Source organism: Macaca fascicularis, chromosome 5 (assembly GCF_037993035.2).
Source record: "Macaca fascicularis isolate 582-1 chromosome 5, T2T-MFA8v1.1".
In the NCBI taxonomy this organism is placed as follows: Eukaryota; Metazoa; Chordata; class Mammalia; order Primates; family Cercopithecidae; genus Macaca; species Macaca fascicularis.
Genome location: NC_088379.1, coordinates 76,851,110 through 76,874,999, shown reverse-complemented (window position 1 = coordinate 76,874,999; position 23,890 = coordinate 76,851,110). Strand labels below are relative to the sequence as shown.

General features: G+C 39.1%; 1 protein-coding gene across 2 annotated transcripts in view; it reads left to right on the top strand.

Moving 5' to 3' along the window:
• The window catches only part of POLR2B (RNA polymerase II subunit B), a 49,713-nt gene that overhangs the window by 22,662 nt on the left and 3,161 nt on the right, over positions 1 to 23,890 (top strand). For both annotated transcript variants that reach the window (XM_005555208.4, XM_005555207.4), the window contains 16 exons: positions 1,027 to 1,223; positions 1,370 to 1,489; positions 2,677 to 2,863; positions 6,204 to 6,347; positions 6,588 to 6,727; positions 6,830 to 6,941; positions 11,333 to 11,487; positions 12,860 to 13,058; positions 13,376 to 13,544; positions 16,773 to 16,869; positions 18,006 to 18,100; positions 19,192 to 19,442; positions 19,533 to 19,622; positions 19,878 to 19,985; positions 20,782 to 20,895; positions 21,269 to 21,429. In XM_005555208.4, the coding sequence (XP_005555265.1) occupies positions 1,027 to 1,223; positions 1,370 to 1,489; positions 2,677 to 2,863; positions 6,204 to 6,347; positions 6,588 to 6,727; positions 6,830 to 6,941; positions 11,333 to 11,487; positions 12,860 to 13,058; positions 13,376 to 13,544; positions 16,773 to 16,869; positions 18,006 to 18,100; positions 19,192 to 19,442; positions 19,533 to 19,622; positions 19,878 to 19,985; positions 20,782 to 20,895; positions 21,269 to 21,429 (2,339 nt within the window). The remainder of the gene's footprint in view (positions 1 to 1,026; positions 1,224 to 1,369; positions 1,490 to 2,676; positions 2,864 to 6,203; positions 6,348 to 6,587; positions 6,728 to 6,829; positions 6,942 to 11,332; positions 11,488 to 12,859; positions 13,059 to 13,375; positions 13,545 to 16,772; positions 16,870 to 18,005; positions 18,101 to 19,191; positions 19,443 to 19,532; positions 19,623 to 19,877; positions 19,986 to 20,781; positions 20,896 to 21,268; positions 21,430 to 23,890) is intronic.

Sequence of the window (23,890 nt, the reverse complement as noted above, 5' to 3'; positions counted from 1 at the left end):
TTTAGTAGAGACAGGGTTTCACTGTGTTGGCCAGGCTGGTCTTGAACTCCTGACCTTGTGATCTGCCCGCCTCGGCCTCCCAAAGTGCTGGGATAGATTATAGGCGTGAGCCTCCAGGCCCGGCAAATCTTTTTTTTTTTTTTTTTTTTTTACATCCGAAGTACATACTGGATAAAAATTTAGTTTTCTTTTGTAGATTTAGGTTCTCATTTTCTTTCCCAGGATGGTCTCGAACTCCTGGGCTCAAGCCATCCTCCTGTTTTGGCCTTCCAAAGTGCTAGGATTATAGGAGTGAGCCCCACCCGACCCGGGCCAAACATTTTTAAATACCAAAACTGAAAACAGTCTGGCACATTAAGCATTTGTAGTTCAGTAAACTTTAATTTGACTATGAAACTTCTGTAAATTGGTTTTAGATATCTGGAACTTTATTTTGCCATTGGTAAAACGTAAAAAAGAAATGCACCACTCTTTTTTTTTCCTTTTGAGACAGTGTCTCACTCTGTCACCCAGGCTGGAGTACAGTGGTACTATCTCGGCTCATTGAAACCTCTGCCTCCAGGGTTCAAACGATTCTCTCACTTTAGCCTCCCGTGTAGCTGGGACTACAGGCCTGTGCCACTGCGGTGGCTGATTTTTGTATTTTTAGCAGAGATGGGGTTTCACCACGTTGCCCAGACTAGTCGCAAACTCCTGGACTTAAGCTATCTGCCCACCTCAGCCTCTTAAAGTGCTGGGATTACAGGCATGAGCCACTGCTCCCGGCCATGTACTACTCTTTTTATAATGGAATTATTTGTATTTTTCTAGAAAGTGTAATGCCTGTGCTGATGAGTGGATTTTGTCAGAGATCTCTAGATCTCTGAGGGGTCTGCTAAGAATTTGTGATTCCTTGATTTTCTAAAAATATTCACATTTTATTAGGTTCGTAGGGACACTTGGTATGTTATAAACTAAGTGACAGTTTACTCATTTTAAGGTAACAACATGAATTTGAAAATAACCTTTATTTAAATTGTCTGATAGGTTAAACCTTCTCTCGATGAAGCTTTTGTCATCCAAGAACAGAATGTTGCACTAAATTTCATTGGTTCGAGAGGGGCAAAGCCTGGTGTTACTAAAGAGAAAAGAATTAAATATGCAAAGGAAGTTTTACAAAAAGAAATGCTCCCTCATGTTGGTGTCAGTGATTTTTGTGAGACCAAAAAAGCCTATTTCTTGGGGTATGTTAAGTTTCATTGTTTTAAGTTCTTTATCAAGATATAGTTGAGATAAAGGTTTTTCTTAAAGTCAAAAATGATGTTTTTAACATATAAATCAAGAAAAGCCTAAAACTGTTTTCCTTTCTTTTTTCTTTTCTTTTTCTAAGATATATGGTGCATAGGTTACTTCTGGCAGCTTTGGGTAGAAGAGAACTAGATGACAGAGATCACTATGGAAACAAGAGATTGGATCTTGCTGGGCCGCTGCTGGCATTCTTATTTAGAGGGTAAGGAATTATAGAATGACAGAATGAAGTCGTTAAAGTAGGGAGATTTATTTCACTTTAGGTCAATCATTGCACATGGCCAGGCTAAACTGTGTTGGCACCCACGTTGGGTACTTATGAAGTTAGCTACATTCTTATTGCTACTTGCTCAGATTTAGTTTTGGTTCATGTCTAGGAAAGCCAGGTTTATGAGGACAATATATTACATGTTTATATTTTCTTTATTCCTCTGGTAGCTTTGTAAGATGTTTGAGAAAGCTGAATGATTGCCTTGGTTTCCCTAAGGGCTAATATTGGATTTTGTCCCGCTTTGTACACATATATACAAAAGCTGGAGAGAAATATATAAAAATACTATCAGTGATTGTCTCACAGTATTGATATTATGTGCAGTTTTTAATTCTATTCTTGATGTTTTTATATTTCCCATATTTTCTATAATTGGAAAAAAGTTATTTTTAAAAATGAAATATGTAGACAGTACAAAAAGGATAACATTAGCAGTGTTTTGCACGTGTTTTGTTATTTAGTATGTTATAGGTTAGTGTTTTTCAACCTTTTTTTGTTATTACTCCACTAAGGAGCCTCTTTTAACATTTCTGTTTTTTGAGATGGAATTTCGCTTGTGTTGTCCAGGTTGGAGTGCAGTGGCGCGATCTGGACTCACTGCAACCTCTGCCTTCTAGGTTCAAGCGATTCTCCTGTCTCAGCCTCCCGAGTAGCTGAGACTACAGGCATGTGCCATCAAACCCGGCTAATTTTTGTATTTTTAGTAGAGACGGTGTTTCTCCATATTGGCCAGGCTGGCCTCAAACTCCTGACCTCAGGTGATCTACCTGCCTCAGCTTCCCAAAGTGCTGGGATTACAGATGTGAGCCACCACGCCCCGCCTCTTTGACATTTTTGTGTAATTGCTCCCCTGCCATGTATGTTCATGTACTATGCGTATATCTGTGCTTGAGACATAAAAGAGCAACATAAAAGAGCAAGAACTTTCACTTTGCCCAAACAATTTTTGCTCACCTTCCCCATACTTTTTTTCTACTCACATATTTTTTTACTCACATTTTTTTTTGCAATATTGCAAAATACTCGCATTTTTTTTTTTTTTTTTGCAATATTGCTCCTGTTGAGAATATATGTTGTAGACCTCTACATGTTTAAAATAATATCATTTTATTTGGCAGTATGTTTAAGAATTTGCTTAAAGAAGTGCGGATCTATGCACAGAAATTCATTGATCGAGGAAAGGATTTTAACTTGGAGTTGGCAATTAAAACACGGATCATATCTGATGGCCTAAAATACTCTTTAGCTACTGGAAACTGGGGTGATCAAAAGAAAGCTCATCAAGCCAGAGCTGGAGTATCTCAGGTAAGTGTGCCAACTATGACTACAGGTTCAATAGGAAACATGTTTATAGGACTGGTAGATTCTTTTGTTTGTTGAATGTAAATTATTTTGCTTTTCTTACTTGATCAAATGTAAAACTACTGGGTGCCGGGGGCGGTGGCTCACGCCTGTAATTCCAGCACTTTGGGAGGCCAAGGCGGCCTGGATCACCTGAGGTCAGGAGTTTGAGACCAACCTGGCCAACATGGCGAGACCCTGTCTCTACTAAATATACAAAAATTAGCTGGGCTTGGTGGTGGGTGACTGTAATCCCAACTACTCTGTTTGAGAAACTGAGGCAGGAGAATCGCTTGTACCCAGGAGGCGGAGGTTGCAGTGAGCCGAAATCGTGCCACTGCACTCCAGCCTGGGCGAAAAGAGTGAGACAACAAAAAACTTAAGGAGACTTTTGAATTATGAACATGAAATTTTCTTAAATTAACTATTAGCATTACTAAGATAGATTTTTGGCTTGCAGTTTTAAAATAATTAAGAAATTAGAGTAGCTACTTAGTGGGTGAGACCGTCCATGTTCGTGAAATTGTTATGTCTTAAAAGCTCCATATTAGAAGCTAACCCAGAGAATAAATGGTCATTGCCCTCCTTTGTTGGAAAATACAGTACTTCTGACACTGGTTTCTATATGTTGGTCTGTTGCATATATAGTGACTACAGTAGCTATTCTCAGATGGAGTAATGGAGAAAAGCTTTTCCAAGAGTGTCTCACTAGGCATTTTAATTTTTTGTATTTGCTTTTCATAGATGATTGAAAATCTATAATGTACTTTATGCCATTTTTAGGGGTATCTCCCCTTCCTTTCCTTGTTTAAACTAGCCTATACCAGTATCACCTGATTGATTTGGCATTCGGACACCAATTTCAAGCTCCTTTTTCCTAGAAATCTGGATGCTCTAAGAAATTTTGAGGGGCTGCTGATAGCAAAGTTAATATTTAAATTCCTTTTAATTCAGTAAGGATTTATTGGGTATGTTTGATATTTGTGATACTGAGTTCACATACGTGAATGAGATGCTATCTCAGCCTCAGGGAGCTCATCAGCATCTAGCAGAGGAAACAGATTCATTCATGTGTAGCTCACTATGCCCTGTGCTGTGTTATGACAAATGCCACATTGCAAATTCAGTGCAAAGAATTTTTTTTTTTTGAGACAGAGTCTTGCTCTCTCACCCAGGCTGGAGTGCAGTGGCGATCTCCGCTTACTGCAAACTCTACCTCTCGGGTTTATGACATTTTCCTGCTTCAGCCTCCCGAGTAGCTGGGACTACAGGTGCGTGCCACCACGCCTGGCTAATTTTTTGTATTTTTAGTAGAGACGGGGTTTCACCGTGTTAGCCAGGATGGTCTCGATCTCCTGACCTTGTGATCCGCCCACGTCGGCTTCCTAAAGTGCTGGGATTACAGGCGTGAGCCACTGCGCCTGGCCAAGTTCAAGGAATTGTTATTGGGACCTGTGATGTGCCAGGCACTCTGCCACATGCTGGAGATGCAGTGATCCTGATCTTCAGTAGTTCACAGCCTATGCTTGTAGATAGATGTAAACAGATAATTATAACATGGCATGGTAACTATTTTGATAAGAGATGTGCACTACCGCTCTGTGGGAATGCTGGAGAAAGGTACTTAGCACAGCCTCAGAAGGTGAAAAGAAGTCCTTGTTTGGGAGGTAACACCTGAACTGAATCTTGAAGAGTAATTGGAAAACGCCCCAAGTTGCCAGGTAGGTAGAACCAGCAGCTCATAAGAGAGCTTAGAGAACTTCTTAATATTCTGAGTTAAGAGATAGAGGGAGGAAGGAATGTGTGTCTGTCGTGGGAGCTAGAGCAGTTCTGGGTTTTCAAATCAAAGTGGAGGCTTAGGAGGATGGGAACCAACTCATGAAGAGGAGTGACGTGGTCATTTTTGTTCTTTCGGACAGATTCACAGTAATTGGCAGTGTGGAGAAAAGACTTGAGAAGGGCAAGGTTGGTGGCAGGAAGATTGTTGCAACAGCCTGGGGTGAGAAATAATTAGGGACTGGACTAGAGCAGTTTTATAGAGATGGAGAGTAAATTTTAGAAATATTTAGGAAGTAAGTTTCATAAGACTTTGTGATTGATTTCGTTGAACGGTTGAAAACTCCAATGAGTACAGAAAAGAGAATAGTTCTTCCTGGAGGTGGGTCAGATGGCTTTGTAGAGGTGGTATCATTTCACCAGGCAGAGCAGAGTGGAGAAGGGCATTTCATTCTGTGGCAATAGCATGGTCAAAGGCATGGAGGTGAGGGTGTGTGGTGATGTCAGTTGAGTACAGGAGTGTAAGGAGACTAAAGGGAAGGTCGTTTTTGGGGCTTCATTGAGGAGGACTTCAGTGTTGTGCTCTTCAGTAGCCAGTGGCTATCTGTTTAATTTTTAAGTGGGTAAGTGTTTAATAATTCTGGCAAGTGAGGAAGGTAGATTGGAGGGAACCAGGCAGGGATTGGAGGGAACCAGGCAGAGCTGATGGACGTAGTATAGATGAGGGGAAATGGGCTGGTCTATTACTGTGACATTGGGAAGGGAGGGGCTAGGTTTTTTAGAAAATTTGAAAATAGAATTGACAGGGTATGTTTATAGATGTGTGGAAGGAGGAACTTGTAGACAAAAATGATTTTGAGATTTCCAGATTGAGAGAAAGGTGATGCTGCTTATCCATGACAGAAGACTTAGGAAAGAGGAAGGAGGTTTGAGTTATTTAAGGACTAGGGGAAGATGGAGATTTATAAATAATTAATAATACAGAGCTTGAGTTGTCTGCTTTATGTTGCCCTAAATATTATCTTATTTATAAATAACATCTTGGTTAGTATCCTGTAAGTATTGGTAATGGATGTTTGCATTTTTCTATTAGATTCAGAGGCCTCAGTCTGGAAAAAGTAATGAGATGAATTAGTGATGTCTGCTATGATCAAAGGAGTGTGAGTTGGTAGAATTTAACTTAACACTTATTGAATATCTAATGAATGCCAAGTACTGTTTTAGGTGCTGGGATACAACAGAGAATAAAACAATTTTAAAAATTCCCTGCCTTCATGAAACTAATGTCCTAGTGTTTGTTTGGAGACCATACACAGAATGTTTATGTGGTATGTTAGAATGTATTTGCCATCCCTGCTGCAAGTGGCAGGTAAGTTAAGGTGTTAAACAACATTATTCAGGGAAAGAATAGAGAAATGGGGAACAGTTTGATACTCAGTAGATTATGTGTAAAACTTGACTTTGCCTCAGTGTAATACTATGAATCACAGAAATGTCCAGACTTTAAAGATTGGTTATTTTTTTCTAGGTATTAAACCGCCTGACTTTTGCATCTACTCTTTCTCACCTGCGTCGTTTAAATTCTCCTATTGGTAGAGATGGCAAGCTAGCAAAACCAAGACAGTTGCATAATACGTTGTGGGGGATGGTGTGTCCTGCCGAGACCCCAGAGGTAATACATTAGAATTTATATTCAGGACAAAAAGTCAGTGAGTAATTATGTAGGGCATAATTGCTTTTAGAAGTAGATGTTTAAAAAATTATGCAGAGTGGTTTAGAAATAAGATTTTTTTAATAATTGTATTCTTAGAAAGAATAAATCTTGAAATCACATTGAAGGAAAAATGTTTATGGAAAAGAAGTCTGATAGGCATGCAAAATCAGAATGACTAATACTTGGTTTATTTTTTAGGGCCATGCTGTAGGACTTGTGAAGAATTTAGCGTTGATGGCATATATTTCAGTTGGATCTCAACCATCTCCAATTCTGGAATTTTTAGAAGAATGGAGTATGGAAAACTTAGAAGAAATTTCTCCTGCAGCTATTGCTGAGTGTGTATAGATGGAATTAGCTTTTTAAACTGTGGTTAATCTTTAGTTGTTGCTTGGTATAGAATTGTTAAGCATAAAATGCTTTTGCTTTTTCTTTTGTAGTGCAACCAAGATTTTTGTTAATGGCTGCTGGGTTGGAATACATAAAGATCCTGAACAACTTATGAACACCCTAAGGAAATTGCGACGTCAGATGGACATCATTGTGTCTGAAGTAAGAATCTTTAGTTAAGAGGGTGTGGTCTGTGAGATTTTTAAACAAGGCATACGACTAGTGAAAGTTATCTTTGCATTGGCATCTTTTCTTTGAACTTTATTTCCTTGAACTGTAAAGTGTAAATTTAATTATAAGTTATTGCTAGGCCGGGCACAGTGGCTCATGCCTGTAATCCCAGCACTTTGGGAGGCTGAGGCAGGTAGATCACCTGAGGTCAGGAGTTCAAGCACAGCCTGGCCAATATGGTGAAACCTCATCTCTACTAAAAATACAACAATTAGTCAGGCATGGTGGCACGGGCCTGTAATCGCAGCTACTGGGGAGGCTGAGACAGGAGAATCACTTGAACCCAGGAGGTGGGGGTTACAGTGAGGTGAGATCGCACCACTGTACTCCAGCCTGGGTGACAGAGTGGGACTCTGTCTCAAAAAATAAAAAAAAGCCTGGGCATGGTGGCTTATGCCTGTAATCCCAGCACTTTGGGAGGCTGAGGAGGGCGGATCACAAGGTCAAGAGATTGAGACCATTCTGGCCAACATGGTGAAACCCCGTCTCTACTGAAAATACAAAAATTAGCTGGGCGTGGTCATGCGCACCTATAGTCCCAGCTACTCAGGAAGCTGAAGCAGGAGAATTGCTTGAACCCAGGAGGCGGAGGTTGCAGTGAGCCAAGGTCACGCCACTGCACTCCAGCCTGGCCACAGAGCGAGACTCTGTCTCAAAAAAAAAAAAACATTGCTTGCCTTAATCTTTGGATACATGCTTCCAAAAATTTTGACACATTTTAAATTATTAAATTATATTTTAGAACTCAAATTATATTTTAAAGTAAAAATTCTTTTGGGGATCTTTTTATAAAGCTGAGAATACTTTTAAAAAGGGAATAAGCATCTGGGATTTATCCTTTGAATTCAGAGATTCATTAATAAAATGTGATATACCGCTAATAGATTCTTTTATATTTTGGAGGATTTTGGAGGATATTGAAGTGCTTTGGGATTAGGATGGGTTTTTAAAAAATCATTATAATAAGGCCGGGCCTAGTAGCTCATGCCTGTAATCCCAGCACTTTGGGAGGCCGAGGCAGGCGGATTACTTGAGGTCAGGAGTTCAAGACCAGCCTGGCCAACATGGTGAAACCATGTCTCTGCTAAAAATAAAAAAAATCAACCAGGCATGGTGGCATGCACCTGTAGTCCCAGCTACTCGGGAAGCTGAGGCATGAGAATTGCTTGAACCTGGGAGGCAGAGGCTGCAATGAGCAGAGATTGCTCTGTTACACTCCAGCCTGGGTGACAGAGCAAGACTCTGTCTCCAAAAATAAAAATAAAATAATAATTTAAAAAAAATCATTACAGGCCGGGCGGGGTGGCTCAAGCCTGTAATCCCAGCACTTTGGGAGGCTGAGATGGGCGGATCACGAGGTCGGGAGATCGAGACCATCCTGGCTAACACAATGAAACCCCGTCTCTACTAAAAATACAAAAAAATTAGCCGGGTGTGGTGGCGGCGCCTGTAGTCCCAGCTACTCGGGAGGCTGAGGCAGGAGAATGGCGGGAACCCGGGAGGCGGAGCTTGCAGTGAGCCGAGATCGCGCCACTGCACTCCAGCCTGGGCGACAGAGCGAGACTCCGCCTCAAAAAAAAAAAAAAAAAAAAATCATTACAATATATTGTGGACTTTATTACTCTCCCAAATAAGGGTTTTAGTATACTGTTTGAGGAATGTAGCTCAGGCTTTTAATTTTCCCAAATCTATATACCTTGGGTGAAAGTGGTTTTGGAGAGAAACTGAACACACTTAGCCAGTAACTACTCTTTGTACCTAACAAAGCAGAGAAGAGAATTTGGTGGTTCTGGGCCTTTTCCAGCAGCAGGCCCTGAGTGTTTTTTCTGGGGCGGGGGGCGGGGGTGGGGACAGAGTCTGGCTCTGTTGCCCAGGCTGGAGTGCAGTGTTGCGATCTTAGCTCACTGCAACCTCTGTCTCCCAGGTTCAAGAAATTCTCATGCCTCAGCCTCCTGAATAGCTGGGATTACAGACGTGTACCACCATGCCCGGCTAATTTTTGTATTTCTATTTTTATTTTTTTGAGAGAGAGTCTCGCTCTTTCGCTCAGGCTGGAGTGCACTGGCATGATCTCAGCTCACTGCAGCCTCTGCCTCCCAGGTTCAGGCAATTCCTGCCTCAGCCTCCTGAGTAGCTAGGATTATAGGTGCCTGCCACCATGCCTAGCTAATTTTGTATTTTTAGTAGAGGCTGGGTTTCTCCATGTTGGCCAGCCTAGTCTCGAACTCCTGACCTCAGGTGATCCGCCTGCCTCAGCCTCCCAAAGTGCTGGGATTACAGACATGAGCCACCGTGCCCAGCCAATTTTTGTATTTTTGGTAGAGATGGGGTTTTGCCATAGGTGGCCAGGCTGGTCTTGAACTCCTGGGCTCAAGCCGTCTGCCTGCCTTGGCCTCCCAAAGTGCTGGGATAACAGATGTGAGCCACTGAGCCCAGCCTGGCCCTGGATTTTGACCCAGGCTTATTTACAGCTTGAAGGCAGGAAGAGAGTGATTCACTTGAGGGCAGGCAAGGCTAAGAGAAAGCTCAAAAAAAGGTCTCTTTCTTTCTCTCTCTATCTCTGTATTTTTTAATAGAGGTGGGGTCTCACTATGTTGCCCGGCTGGTCTTGAACTCCTGGGCTCAAGCAGTCCTTCCTGCCTTGGCTTCCCAAAGTGTTGGGAGCTATACAGTAGGTTGGCTGTATTTTTTTTTTTTTTTTTTTGGAGAGGATCTCCCTCTGTCGCCCAGGCTGGAATGCAGTAGCACAATCATGGTTCATTGCAGCCTCTACTTTCTGGGCCCCAGCGATCCTCCCACCTCAGTCTCCTAAGTGGCTGAGACCACAAGGTGTGTGCCACCACACCCAGGTTTTGTTCATCATACAGTATGTGTTATGTATTTAACTCTGCTGTTGTAGTGAGAACCAGCCATAGGTAATACATAAACTAATAAAACTGTGTTTACAAAAACACCTGGTGGGTGAGGTAGAGTGGTCGGGTGTGCTGGCTCATGCCTGTAATCCCGTAACTTTGGCTGGCTGAGGTGGGAGGATCGCTTAAAGCTAGGAATTTAGGACCAACCAGCCTGGGGCAACGTATCAAGACCCTGTTTTTATTTAAAAAAAAAAGACCATAGAGCTATATTCTGTCAGGAACGTTAGTTTTCTAAGAACTTAAGGCAGTGCATTTGAAAGCAGAATCTTTCTTGGACTTTAGAATACTACTCATGATATTTTTGCTCACAGTGTTTTCTCCTTAAATTACTTTCTAAGGACAGGCAGTAGACTAGGAACTTGGAGCATTTTTCTCTTTCTTGTCTTTTGACTCTTTCATTTTGGAGAAAAACTTGATGTTTTGTTGTTTTATTTTGTTTTTTGAGACAGGGTCTTACTCTGTTACTCAGGTTGGAGTGCAGTGGCATGATATCAGCTCACTGCAACCTCTGCCTCCCAGGTTCAAGTGATTCTTCTACCTCAGCCTCCTGAGGAGCTGGGATTACAAGCGCGTGCCACCACACCCAGATAATTTTTGTATTTTTAGTAGAGACAGGATTTCACCAAGTTTGCCAGGCTGGTCTCAAACTCCTGACCTCAGGTGATCTGCCCACATTGGCCTCCCAAAGTGTTGGGATTACAGGCATGAGCCATTGCGCCTGGTCTCTAATAGCATATTTTATTTGACTTGATACATCCCAAAGTATTACATCAACATTCTATTAATATAAAAATTATTAATAAACCATTTTACATTCTTTTTTTCCTGTTTTGGTGCTGTCTTTCAAATCCATTATGTGGTTTATACTTAACAGCACATCTCAGTTCAGAATGGCGACATTTCAAGTGCTCAGTAGTCACATGTGGCTATCCACTGTGTTAGATAGCTAGACTGTAAGCCATTTATCTGATGGTGGGTGTGAGTAGTCAGGCTTACATCTGATAGGTGTGTGTGAGAAGTCAGGCTAATGACTGGGAAAGTATGGTCAAAGCATAGTGACATAGGGCTGGTTTTTGAAAGGTTGTAGGGTGAGATATATGTCATCAGCAAAGAGCCAAAATAAGAAATTGTCATGTACTAGTGTTTGTGGTATTGAAAAAATATTTCCTACGTTAACTTGCATGACATTATTACCAGATATTATTGTTCAGCTTTATAATTGCCAAGGTTAGATTTTTTGATTCATAAAATTTTTACCTAAGTTTATAATATGTTAAACAATGGTAAACTAAGATTTGCACATTTTACTTGAGAAATTGGTTGCTCCAGAAATTTAGTAGGATTTGTATTGTATTTTTAACTAAGAGAAAATAAAAATTCATGGAACTTTTTTCTTTCTATATATAGGTTTCTATGATCAGAGATATTCGAGAGAGGGAGATTCGGATCTATACAGATGCAGGCCGTATTTGCAGACCACTTCTGATTGTGGAAAAACAAAAGCTACTTTTGAAGAAGAGGCATATTGACCAATTGAAAGAGAGAGAATATAACAACTACAGGTAAAAACATGCAGTGAGAAAAATGTGTGTATTAAAAATTGAGATAGAATTTACATACCATAAAATTAACCATTTTTAAATTTAATTTTATTTAATTTTAATTTTTTTTTTTTTTTTTTTTTTACACAAGCTCAACTCTGTCACCCATGCTGGAGTGCAGTGATGCGATCTTGGCTCACTGTAACCTCCGCCTCCTGGATTCAAGCAATTCTCCTGCCTCAACCACCCTAGTAGCTGGGATTACAGGCATGCGCCACCACACCGAGCTAATTTTTGTATTTTTGGTAGAGACAGGGTTTCGTCATGTTGGCCAGGCTGGTCTTGAACTCCTGGTCTCAAGTGATCTGCCTGCCTCAGCCTCCCAGAGTGCTGGGATTACAGGCATGAGCCACCGCGTCTGGCAAGTTAATGATTTTTAAAAAGTATACAATAGTGGTTTTTAGTATGTTTGCAAGGTTGTGCACCCATCATCTAATTTTAGAATACTTTCATTGCCCCCAAAAAACTCTGTACCTTTAGGAGTCACATTTGTTTTTCTTAACTTTTATTATGAAGCAAGATAATTAATAGGATTTTGTTTAAGTTTAAAAGTCTTTTGATTGCCCAGGTGTAGTGGCTCATGCTTGTAATCTCAGCACTTTGGGAGGTCAAGGTGGGAGGATTGCTTGAGACCAGGAGTTCAAGACCAGTCTGGGCAATATAGGGAGACTCCCATCTCTCCAAAAAATAAAAAAATTAGTCAAGTGTGTGGAATGCACCTGCAGTCTAGCTACTCAGGAGGCCTGAGGCAGGAGGATCACTTGAGTACAGGAGTAGTGAGCTTTGATTGTACCAGCCTGGGCAACAGAGACTCTGTCTCAAAAAAAAATTTTTTGTGATATGTTAAAATCTATTAATAGTAACAAGGAGAAATAACCTATATAATCTAAATATAATATATTACATATAATATGATATAATATGAATAATATAAGAAATTTAGTGAAAAGATGAAGCTGATTTAAATTTTTTTTAGCAAATGAATGTATAGTTATGTATACTAATGTAAAAATCATTCAAATAATATGTGTAATAAATTTAAAAAATTGCCCTCCAATTTATACTCTTCTTCACAAGTAAATACTGGTAACAGTTAGGTGTGTATTCTACCAGGCCTTATTCTCCAGCAGCTTACCTTTTTCACTGTCAACAATCATGTAACTATGTTGGTCAGTTATATATAATATTAAACTATATATATAAATATATATTATATGTATATTTAATATATAATAAACTATATGTAAATATACATATAGGAATACTTTTAAGTAGGAGGAATAGTTAGTTAAAATATTTCAGGAAATATAAAATTGAGTGAATTCTTTTTTAGTTGGCAGGATCTTGTGGCCAGTGGGGTAGTGGAATATATTGATACACTGGAAGAAGAAACAGTGATGCTTGCAATGACTCCAGATGATTTACAGGAGAAGGAAGTAGCTTATTGTTCCACATATACACATTGTGAGATTCATCCCTCAATGATCCTTGGTGTCTGTGCATCTATTATTCCCTTTCCTGATCATAACCAGGTTGGTATCACTTTTCGTCTTCTGGTGTGAGGAATTGGGAGAAGTAATAAAAATTGGAAGTAACTCTGTAATCGTATCTGGAGGGAAAAAGCCTTTAAATGAAAGGCTCTGAATTCCTACAGAATCAGCATTTGATATACTTGCTGTTGTGTTTCATGGTTAAGAGCCGTAATTGATTATTTCGAATGGTTATTACTTACTGTTTTTGAAAAAAATCAGGAATTTTACCAATCATTTTTCTTCTGATTTATTGTCAGAGTCTTTTCCATTAGCAATAGTAACTTTTCGTTGATTCTGCTTTTCATTTTTACGTTTAGTCCCCTAGAAACACATACCAGTCTGCTATGGGTAAGCAGGCTATGGGAGTTTACATCACCAACTTCCATGTTCGCATGGACACATTGGCCCATGTTCTCTACTATCCTCAAAAACCACTTGTAACTACACGGTCTATGGAGTATCTACGATTTAGAGAGCTGCCAGCAGGTATGGTCAGTTTTGCTCTACGTTATTTAAGATCCTGCCATGTTTAAGGCACTTTTCTGGGTGCTTGGCAGGATTAAAAAATAAATATGACATAGTGTCTGTTCTCACGGAATTTATAATATGGTGGGAAACGTGAACATAATAAAAAGGTAGTTATGTGGAAAGTCTTATGGTGGAGGTACAAAGTCCTTTAGAAGCACAGACTGATGGAAGCAATTAATTCCTGTTGGAAGTCTAGATTCAATTTCATGGAGAAGGTGGCATTTTAGATTGGAGCAAAATTGATGAAGGGGTGTTTGCATTTGAGAGGTGGTTTAAGCAAGGGCACAGATGGATGAAGTCATGAAAAATGGGTACAGTTAGGAGTCATGTCAGCTTAGTGTGGATGGAGTGTAAATATATGGGAGTGAAAGCTTGGTCTCAGTGTGGAGAGAGCCTGAACAGGTTGACTTTTATTTTGAAAATGGAGACACATCCAACCTTTTGGATCAGGGAAGTAATACAATTAGAAATTTGTTTTAGGAATACCATTCTGACAGCGGCATAAAGAGTAGATTACAGTGAGGTACTGTATTAGCAGGGTGATAATTTAGGGGTTTTTGCAGTAGTCTAAATGTGAAATGGCAGGGTCCTAAATAAATGAAAAAGAATGATGGGTAAGATACCTTTTGAAATACACTTGATAGGGCTTGATGAATGGCTGAGTATGGAACAATGAAGAGAGGAATTGGAAATATTGTTGGTGTTTCTGGCTTGAGTGATTAAAGAGAGGTGCTATGAATAGGTTGGGGGAAAAATAAGATTGGGAACATGTTAGAAGGGGGAAGAGGTTTTAGAGGTAAGATAGTAATTCTGTTTTGGATATGTTGATTTTGATTTAGTGTCTTAGTGTCAGAACACTAAGACGTGAACTTCCAACAACAGTGAGTTGCAAACATGATTTGAAAGAAAGTCAAGTCTAGAGATGTAAAATTTTTTATTTATTAATGATAATTATAGATTACTATGAAATTGCCTAAGGAGAATTTAGATTGAGAAAAAGGCCAGAGGCAGACAATTTTAGACACCAGGAAGAGAAATCAGGAGAGAAGATTTGAGAATTAGCTGGTAAGGAGGGGAATCTCAGGGAGACTGGATGGTAGGTAAAATGGCGAAGAGAAATCTGAAGGGTATGAGTGTTGACTATTAAAGGAGATGGTAGAGTTCTTTGGCACTGTTGTTATCTTTTGTATTAACAGACTTTTGGCTTTGAATGTGAGTAACATTTGTTATTTGTTAGTAAAGTTCATCTTTAGTGTACTGTAATGGGGCTCTAACATTTTGATAGGAAATTCTCATAGGTTAAAATTACTTACTTTCAAAATCCTCCACAAGGGGTTCCTCTTGTCTAGAAAAGCAAAATCTGTTAGGTTGTCTACACAGTATGCACGTATCTTTGGGCTGTGCTTGCAGTGCTGTGTTTTCTCCAACATTTAGATAATAGAGTTTCTTTATGGCTAGAGAAGAAAATACATATACTGAAGGACTAGGTTGGAAAGCAAATGTTCCTTTGGTACTGGCGTAAGTGGAGAGTCATGGCTGGCAGGACTGCAGTTCTGTTATTCCTGACTTCATCATGGCATCTTTATTTTGAAGTTCTTTTTTTTTGTAGAGATAGGGTCTGCTTTGTTGCCCAGGCTGGTCTCAAACTTCTGGGCTCAAGTGATTTTCCCACCTCAGCATCCCAAAGTGCCAGGATTACAGATGTAAGCCACTACAGCCGATCCATCATACCATCTTTAAAAAAACTTTTGACATTTTACCACATTTGCTCTATTATTCTCTCCCTTTTTATTACTTCTCCTGAACCACATGAGAGTAAGTTGCAGGCGTGAAGCATGTGTTTCCTTCTTCAGTATGTGTTTCCTAAGGACAAGGACATTCTCTGTAGTGCAGCCATCAAATCAGGATAACATTGCTATCCATATAGTCAGCAGTCCTCAATTCAAATTTTGCCAGTTGTCCTAATGATGTTTTTTTTTTTTTTTTTTTAAAGAAAGCAGTTTTTATTGTATTCAAACCTAACGATGTCTTTAGTGGGTCTAGGAGCTAATCTAGGATTGTGGATTGCATTTAATTACATGTTTCTTTAGTTTCCTTAATCTAGAACAGTTTCTTAGTCTTTCCTTGTCTTTCATGACCTTGACATTTGTGAAGAGTTCAGGAAAGTTATTTTGCATTGTGTCTCAATTTAGGTTTGACTATTCTTTCCTCATGATGATATCCAGGTTAAGAATATCAAGTTATTTTATATGTTATGTTATGTTATGTTATGTTATGTTATGTTATGTTATTTATTTTATTTTCGAGACAGATTCTCACTCTGCTACCAGGCTGGAGTACAGTGGTGTGATCTCAGCTCACTGCATCCTCCACCTCCCGGGTTTAAGGGATTCTCCTGTGTGAGCCTCCCGAGTAGCTGGGACTACAGGCACATGCCACCACGCCCAGCTAATTTCTGTATTTTTAGTTGAGATGGGGTTTCACCATGTTGGCCAGGATGGTCTTGATCTCTTGACCTTGTGATCCACCTGCCTTGGCCTCCCAAAGTGCTGGGATTACAGGCGAGAGTTGAATATCCAGTTATTTTATGGGCTCATCAAACAGTGTTTTGGCAGCAGCAAGTAAGAATTTCATTGTGGCAGGAAAGATATGATAATTTTTTGGTGGTACAAGGAGAGGGAAATAGGGTAGTACCAGTTTCAAACCTAAAACCAGAAATCGGGAGACAAGGAGCTAGGGCTTGAGCCTATTGCTTATTAATTTTGAGATCATGGGTAGATTGTTAATTCACTCTTCTGATTCATGAGAATAATAATGCTTATTTTGTTTATGGCACAGAGTTGCTGTGAGGATCATGAAACTTGGTTTGGGGAGGCACTTTCTAAGTAGGAGGTGACTCACATGTATAATCACTTATTATGAGAATGGATACATTGGGAGTGACTAGTCTTAGGATTTGCTTGTGTGAGATATTTAGCCATCAGAGTAGTTGCCTCACAGATTGCTATTCTAGGAGGAATAGACTTTGGCAGTTACCGTGACAACAAACACCCAAGCATTTATGGCAAATATGATTTAATTAAAGTTGATTTAAAGAAAGGGCAGTTTTCCTGTTTTCCGGGTGATGTTTTAATGTATGCTTTTTTTTTTTTTTTTTTTAATATGTGCTTTTTAAATTCACTGCAGGCATCAACTCAATTGTGGCCATTGCATCATACACTGGATATAATCAGGAAGACTCTGTTATCATGAATCGTTCAGCTGTAGACCGTGGCTTCTTCAGGTTTGTATTTTGTAAATTTGTCACAACACAGATACAGTGGAAACACTAATATTTTATTCAGAAAAAGTTCTTAAAATATAGTTTAGCTACGCACTACTCCAGCAAGCAGAAGGCCTGGCTGATGGTCACAAACAACTGAAGATACTACTTCTTATATCTCTTAGGAATTTCAAATGCTAGTATTTTGAGCCTTTCTTTTGGTAAGGAAATATACATTTACATTTAGATAATATAGAAATGTCTAAAGAAGAAATAAAAATAACTTAGAATCCATAGATAACTACTGTTAAAATTATGGTGTGTTTTCTTTTCACTCTTTTTTTCCATTATGCTTCAGCTTGATTGTCCTATTGACAAATAGACCTCAAATTCAAGGCATATAAAGATTGTTTTAAAAACTGGGAATTTAGTAGAGGGGAATGGATTTTCCTTTTTCTGTGTAGTTTCAAAGGATAGCACTAGAACTCAGAGGATACATATTATGGCTTAATGTAAAAACTTCTTTTTTTTTTGAGACAGAACTCGCTGTTGCCAAGGCTGGAATGCAGTGGTGCAATCTTGGCTCACTGCAATCTCCGCCTCCCAGGTTTCAAGAGATTCTCCTGCCTCATTTTCCCAGGTACCTGGGATTACAGGCTTGCACCACCACACCCAGCTTTTTTTTTTTTTTGGTATTTTTAGCACAGACCATGTTGGCCAGGCTGGTCTCGAACTCCTGACTTCAGATGATCCACCCACCTTGGCCTCCCAAAGTGCTAGGATTACAGGCGTGAGCCACCATGCTCGGCCAATGTAAAAACTTCTCACTGGAAGTGTTTGAGTAGAACCTAGGTGACCATCTTTCAGGGTTATTTTGTAATGGATTCTTAAATTGTGTAGGAGGTTGGACTCATTGACCCTGGGTCTTTTCTATTTTGACATATAATTCTAGGTGGTTAAGGTTATGGGTCAGATGCTACATATGTATGACTTGTGATAACATTTGGAGTTTAACTCCGACCCTTAATGCAGTTATTCTTGTCCCAGATTCATAGTTTAAATTGTCTCCCGAATTTCAAGTAAATGAGAAATTGTTGGTATAGTCTCAGCCCTTTTGTTAAAAAATAGACTTTACCTTTAGAACCATGTGGTTTTAGGTCTGTTTTCTATCGCTCATACAAAGAACAGGAGTCTAAAAAAGGATTTGATCAAGAAGAAGTTTTTGAGAAGCCTACACGTGAAACATGCCAGGGTAAGTGACGCTAACATTTAAATGATGGAATCCAAAGTTAACTTACTGTGGTTTTCCTAAGTGATTTTGATGGGTTGTGTCAGCCTGCGCCTGCCCCCATCCCCCTCCCCTTTTTTTTGTGCAATGAAACTGTGTTTTCATGTTATTCTTAGAGTTCACATCTAAGAAAATATGTGTATTTCATAAAAGTCTTTGCACCTACGAGTGAGCTTGCTACAGACCTTCCTTCCTGGTAGGTCCTGCATTGAGGAGGCAGTTTAGGAAATCAGAGAGGTCATGTAATTTCTGGGGACACACTTCACGCCTGTCCCCTCTTCCTTTCCAAATTATGGTGTGATCATAATATTTGTTCAGCCACATTATTTGTAAACATTTAAAAAATAACCAGTGAAAAGAGGATACCTAGCATTTGTTGTTTCTTGTAGAAAACTCAAACTTACTTTCTAGTTATTTATTTTGACAGACACTTAAAAACTGCTTATGCAGTGGGATGGTTGGGTTGTTCCAGGAAAATGCAACATTTCTGCTACAGTTTTGACTGTGAATAGCATTGCATGAAGTAAAATGTATTTTGTTTCCTTTGCCATCTTCCTGTTACTCACCTTCCATTGGGTGGTTCTGTGTAGTAGTGAATTGATGTCCATTAGAGTTAAGATTGAGTTAAGATGAAATCCACAATTTCTGTGGGAGGATGTGTGCAGAGGGAATCCATAGATATTCTCTTTTTAATTAAAAAATTTTTTCTCCTGTACCCACTGATAGCAGAGATATTCTTTCTCTTATAATATAGAAATCAGAAGATTGCAAAAAACATATCCAGAGTCACTTGATAAATGTCTGTCATGGAAGAATCTGCTTTCCCAATGCTGATTCCAATGTTCTTTTTCTTCATAGACTTTTTTTTTTTCCTTTTTTTCCTGTGTGGACTGTGGTATTACAGAATTCAGAATAGTTTGTAATATTTGGAATAAGGGTATGATTCATGGTATAGAAATTCCTGTGGCCTTCTCTCTGACTTGGAACTGATTCATGTGTGTGGTTTTTAATCTTTGTTGGGGATTATGTGACATTCCATGTCTATTTCCTCACAGGCATGAGGCATGCCATTTATGACAAACTGGATGATGATGGTTTGATAGCTCCAGGGGTTCGTGTATCAGGAGATGATGTTATTATAGGCAAAACAGTCACCTTGCCTGAAAATGAAGATGAATTGGAGAGCACTAATAGACGCTATACCAAGAGAGACTGTAGCACTTTTCTCAGAACTAGCGAGACAGGCATTGTGGATCAGGTTATGGTAACTCTCAACCAGGAAGGATATAAATTTTGTAAAATAAGGGTGAGTATTGAACTTTGTATGAACTTTGTTCATGTAGCTAGTCTTAGAAAGTAAACCAGATCCACTTAACTTATTTTTATATGAATTTAGGTACGCTCTGTTAGGATTCCACAGATTGGAGACAAATTTGCTAGTCGACATGGCCAAAAGGGTACTTGTGGTATTCAGTATAGACAAGAGGTAGGTATCTTTGATCTCCCTCGCACCCAAATCACAGTTTTGTTAAACATTTTTTTTTTTTTAAATCAAAATTTGCTTTAACTTAAGAGCTCGAAGATGATACAGATTGAACTTTTTTATTTTATTGTTGAATAAGTATATGAACATACCATGTTGAAACAGAATATGGGACATACAGTAATTCATTTGGGAGGGGGTGTCAGTTCTAGTTTAGTATATGTATCTTTAAGTCCCTTTTAAAATTTTTCTTTATAGGATATGCCTTTCACCTGTGAAGGTATCACCCCTGATATCATCATCAATCCCCATGCCATCCCCTCTCGTATGACTATTGGTCACTTAATTGAATGCCTTCAAGGGAAGGTAAGAGATGTTCTTCAAAAATATAGATTCTAAGCTGATACTTCTTCTAAAACTCTGATAGGTGATTGCTCTCAAATTTGAGCCAGAGTATTTTGTAAAAAGCTAGTGTGAGATTTACTTTTCTGCTTTCAAATTGATTATGATTCTGCCATTTTTTTTTTTTTTTTTTTTTTTTTGGCAATTTGCAGTTATACACAAGTCAGGATTTTTGTGAGATATACTACATTCAACTAATACTTACATATGTGGTTTTCCTTTTGACTGGTTCTTTTCTATAGATGAAGAGTTAATTTATTGATGGAGAGTTCAATGTGAACTTAATAATTTTATAGTTCTATTATCAGCTCTATATGCATCTTTTGGTGGAGGTTTTCTATTTTTAAGTATTCTTTTAAGGTAAAGTGGCAATAGTCTAACATGTGGATGGCTTGGTTTTAGGGCATTAAAATGTCATTTCCTTGAGCCATCTGAAGTACTTATGAGTCTCAGTCTTTTTGTACTTGATCCCATGGATCGACTTCTGTTGGAATACTTATAATTGAGTTTTTCTTTTTTAAGCAGGTTCATTTGTTCTAAATATTTTGTGTAAGATTATAAAATGAACCTTAATATATCACAGCTTTCCATAACATAGATTTCGAGTTCAAAGTCTTTTAATTTAAAAATACTTAAAATAAATACTTTCAAATTTTAAAAGTATTTAAAATTTTTTTGAATGCATTTTTATTGATATGACTTTTAGGTGGAGACAGACTGAAGCAACATTTTAAAGAGTACTTTTTTTTTTTAAAAAAAGGTATCGGCTAACAAGGGTGAAATTGGTGATGCCACTCCATTTAATGATGCTGTTAACGTGCAGAAGATTTCTAATCTTTTATCTGATTATGGCTATCATCTCAGAGGAAATGAGGTATATTTGCTCTTATAGTAGTATTTTGTCATTTGTGTTTTTTTGTATGTGTGTAGTTTTATTCTGAAACAATATAACCTTTTATTGAAGTATAATATGTGCACATACAGAGATGTACAGCTTGATGAATTTTCACAAAGTAAGCACAGCTGCATGACTAGCACCAAGATCTAAAAATGTGAAGGCAGCGACTGAACCTTTTTCAGTTGCTACCTTTCCACTCCCACCCCAAGCTAACTACTCTCTTAATTGCTAACATTTTAGATTAGTTCTGTGCTTTTTTATATAAATGGAGTTACACAATATATGCACATATCTTCTTTGACGTTGTTTAATTTTTAGGTCTACACTTCAAAATCTGTGTTTGTTGCAGGTCCTATACAATGGGTTCACTGGTCGAAAAATCACATCACAAATATTTATTGGCCCCACTTATTACCAGCGATTGAAGCATATGGTGGATGATAAGATTCACTCTCGTGCTAGGGGACCTATTCAGATCCTCAATAGACAGCCCATGGAGGGTAGATCTCGGTAAGAACTGTATCATCATCGTTATTATTAATTAACCTTATATTATGAAAAATGTCAACACACCAAAATGGAGATAGTGGTATAATGAATGCCTGTGTGCCTGTTACCCCCATTTCAACAATTATCAACTGATGGCCAGTCTTGTTGCATTCATCTCTATCCTTCTAACTTTTGATATTATCATCATGTTTTAAAGGCAGAGTCTCACTCTGTCACCCAGGCTGGAGTGCAGTGGCATGACCATGGCTCTCTGCAGCCTTGAACTGGGCACAAGCAATCCTCCTACCTTAGCCTCCCAAGTAACTAAATTGATATTGTTTCTTAAGTCCTTTTTTGAATTTATTGGTTGCCCTCCAACCTTTTTTTTTACTACAGGCCTATGCCACTACACCTTTTTAAAAAAAAAAAACTTTTTTTGTAGAGGCCAGGCAGTGGCTCATGTCTGCAATCCCAGCACTTTGGGAGGCCAAGGCGGGTAGATCACCTGAGGTCAGAAGTCCAAGACCAGTTTGGTCAACATGGTGAAACACCTTCTCTACTAAAAATACAAAAAATTAGTTGGGCACATACCTGTAATCCCAGCTACTCGGGAGGCTGAGGCCTAAGAATCGCTTGAACCTGGGAGGCGGAGGTTGCTGTGAACCGAGATCATACCACTGCACTCCAGCCTGGGTAACAGAGTAAGACTTCGTCTCAAAACAAAAAACAAAAAAAATTTTCTAGAAATGGGGTCTCACTATGTTGCCCAGGCTGAACTTGAACTCATGGCCACAATCCTCTAGCCTCAGCCTCCCGAAGTATTGGAATTACAGGCGTAAACCACTGCGCCCAGCCCTCTTGATTATTTTTAAGCAAAGTCCAGACATCATATAATTTCTCCTATAAATGTTTCAGTGTATATCTTTAAAAGAATGGTTCTCAAATCTCTTGATCCCAGGAACCCACAATGCTTTTGTTTTATGTGAGTTGTATTTATTGATATTTATCATATTAGAAGTTAAAGCTGAGATTTTAAATTTATTATTTAAAAAATGCTAATAAGCTCATTACATGTTTTTGGCTGGGCGCGGGGCTCCCGCCTGTAATCCCAGCTACTCAGGAGCCTGAGGGAAGAATTGCTTGAACCCAGGAGGTAGACGTTGCAGTGAGCCAAGATTACGCCACTGCACTCCAGCCTGGGCGACAGAGTGAGACTGTCTCGATAACAAAACAAAACAAAAAACCATGTTTAATGAAAAATATATCTATTTTCCAGATGAATTTAGTAACAAGAATAACATTGGTTTACATTTTTGTGAATCTCTCTAATGACTTGGCTTAATAGAAACAGCTGGATTCTTACATCTACTTCTGCATTCATTCCATTGTAGTATTTTATTTTTTATATTTAAGTATATGAGGAAACTCTGATTTCATGCAGATAAGTGGTTGGAAAGAGAGGACTATTTTGATTTTTTTTTTTTTTTTTCTGAGACAGTCTCACTCTCGCCCAGGCTGGAGTGCAGTGGTGCGATCTTGGCGCACAGCAACCTTCACCTCCTGGGTTCAAGCGATTCTCGTGCCTTAGCCTCCCGAGTAGCTGGGATTACAGGTGTGCGCCACCAAATCCAGCTAATTTTTGTATTTTTTGTAGAGCCAGGGTTTCACCATGTTGCCCAGGCTGGTCTCAAACTCTTGGCCCCAAGTGATCCGCCTGCCTTGGCCTCCCAAATTGCTGGGATTACAGGCAAGAGCCACTGCGCCCAGCCCCTGCCCCCCCCTTTTTTTTTGAGACAGGTTCACCCCTGTTCCCTAGGCTGGAGTGTGGTGGCACAATCATAGCTCACTGCAGCCTCTACGTTCCAGGCTCAGGTGATCCTCCCACCTCAGCCTCAAGTAGCTGGGACTACAGGCATGCGCCACCATGCCCAGCTAATTTGTCATATTTTTTAGTAGAGACAGGATTTCGCCATGTCTCCCAGCTGGTCTCAGACTCTGGAGCTCAAGTGATCCACTTGTCTGCCTTGGCCTCCCAAAGTGCTGGGATTATAGGCATGAGCCAAGGCGCATGGTCTATGGATATTTTTTTGATGCTACACCAAAACGATAAGTTGTAGTTTCTCAAAGATTGGTTTTGATGTAGAAACTGAAACCATATGAATGAACCTTCTGCATTTTTTATGTTTAAAGTTCATTGGTTTGTCTTGTACTTCAAATGTATCTTTTACACATGCATATTTTGTAGCATCCTAATTGGTCATTTGGAAAATAATTGGTTTGCTGAGTTATGCAGATTTTCAAATGTTGACATCTTTCATTATAATAAAAAGATTGCATTTGTTAATATGACTACTGATGTCATTAGAAAAGCCTTTAAATATGTCAGGGAGCTATCAAGCCCATAGTGGTGCATAGAAGTTTCCTAAAATTCTGATTTTTGCTTGAAGCTCACAATTTTAATCATTTTCAGCAAATACTTAAA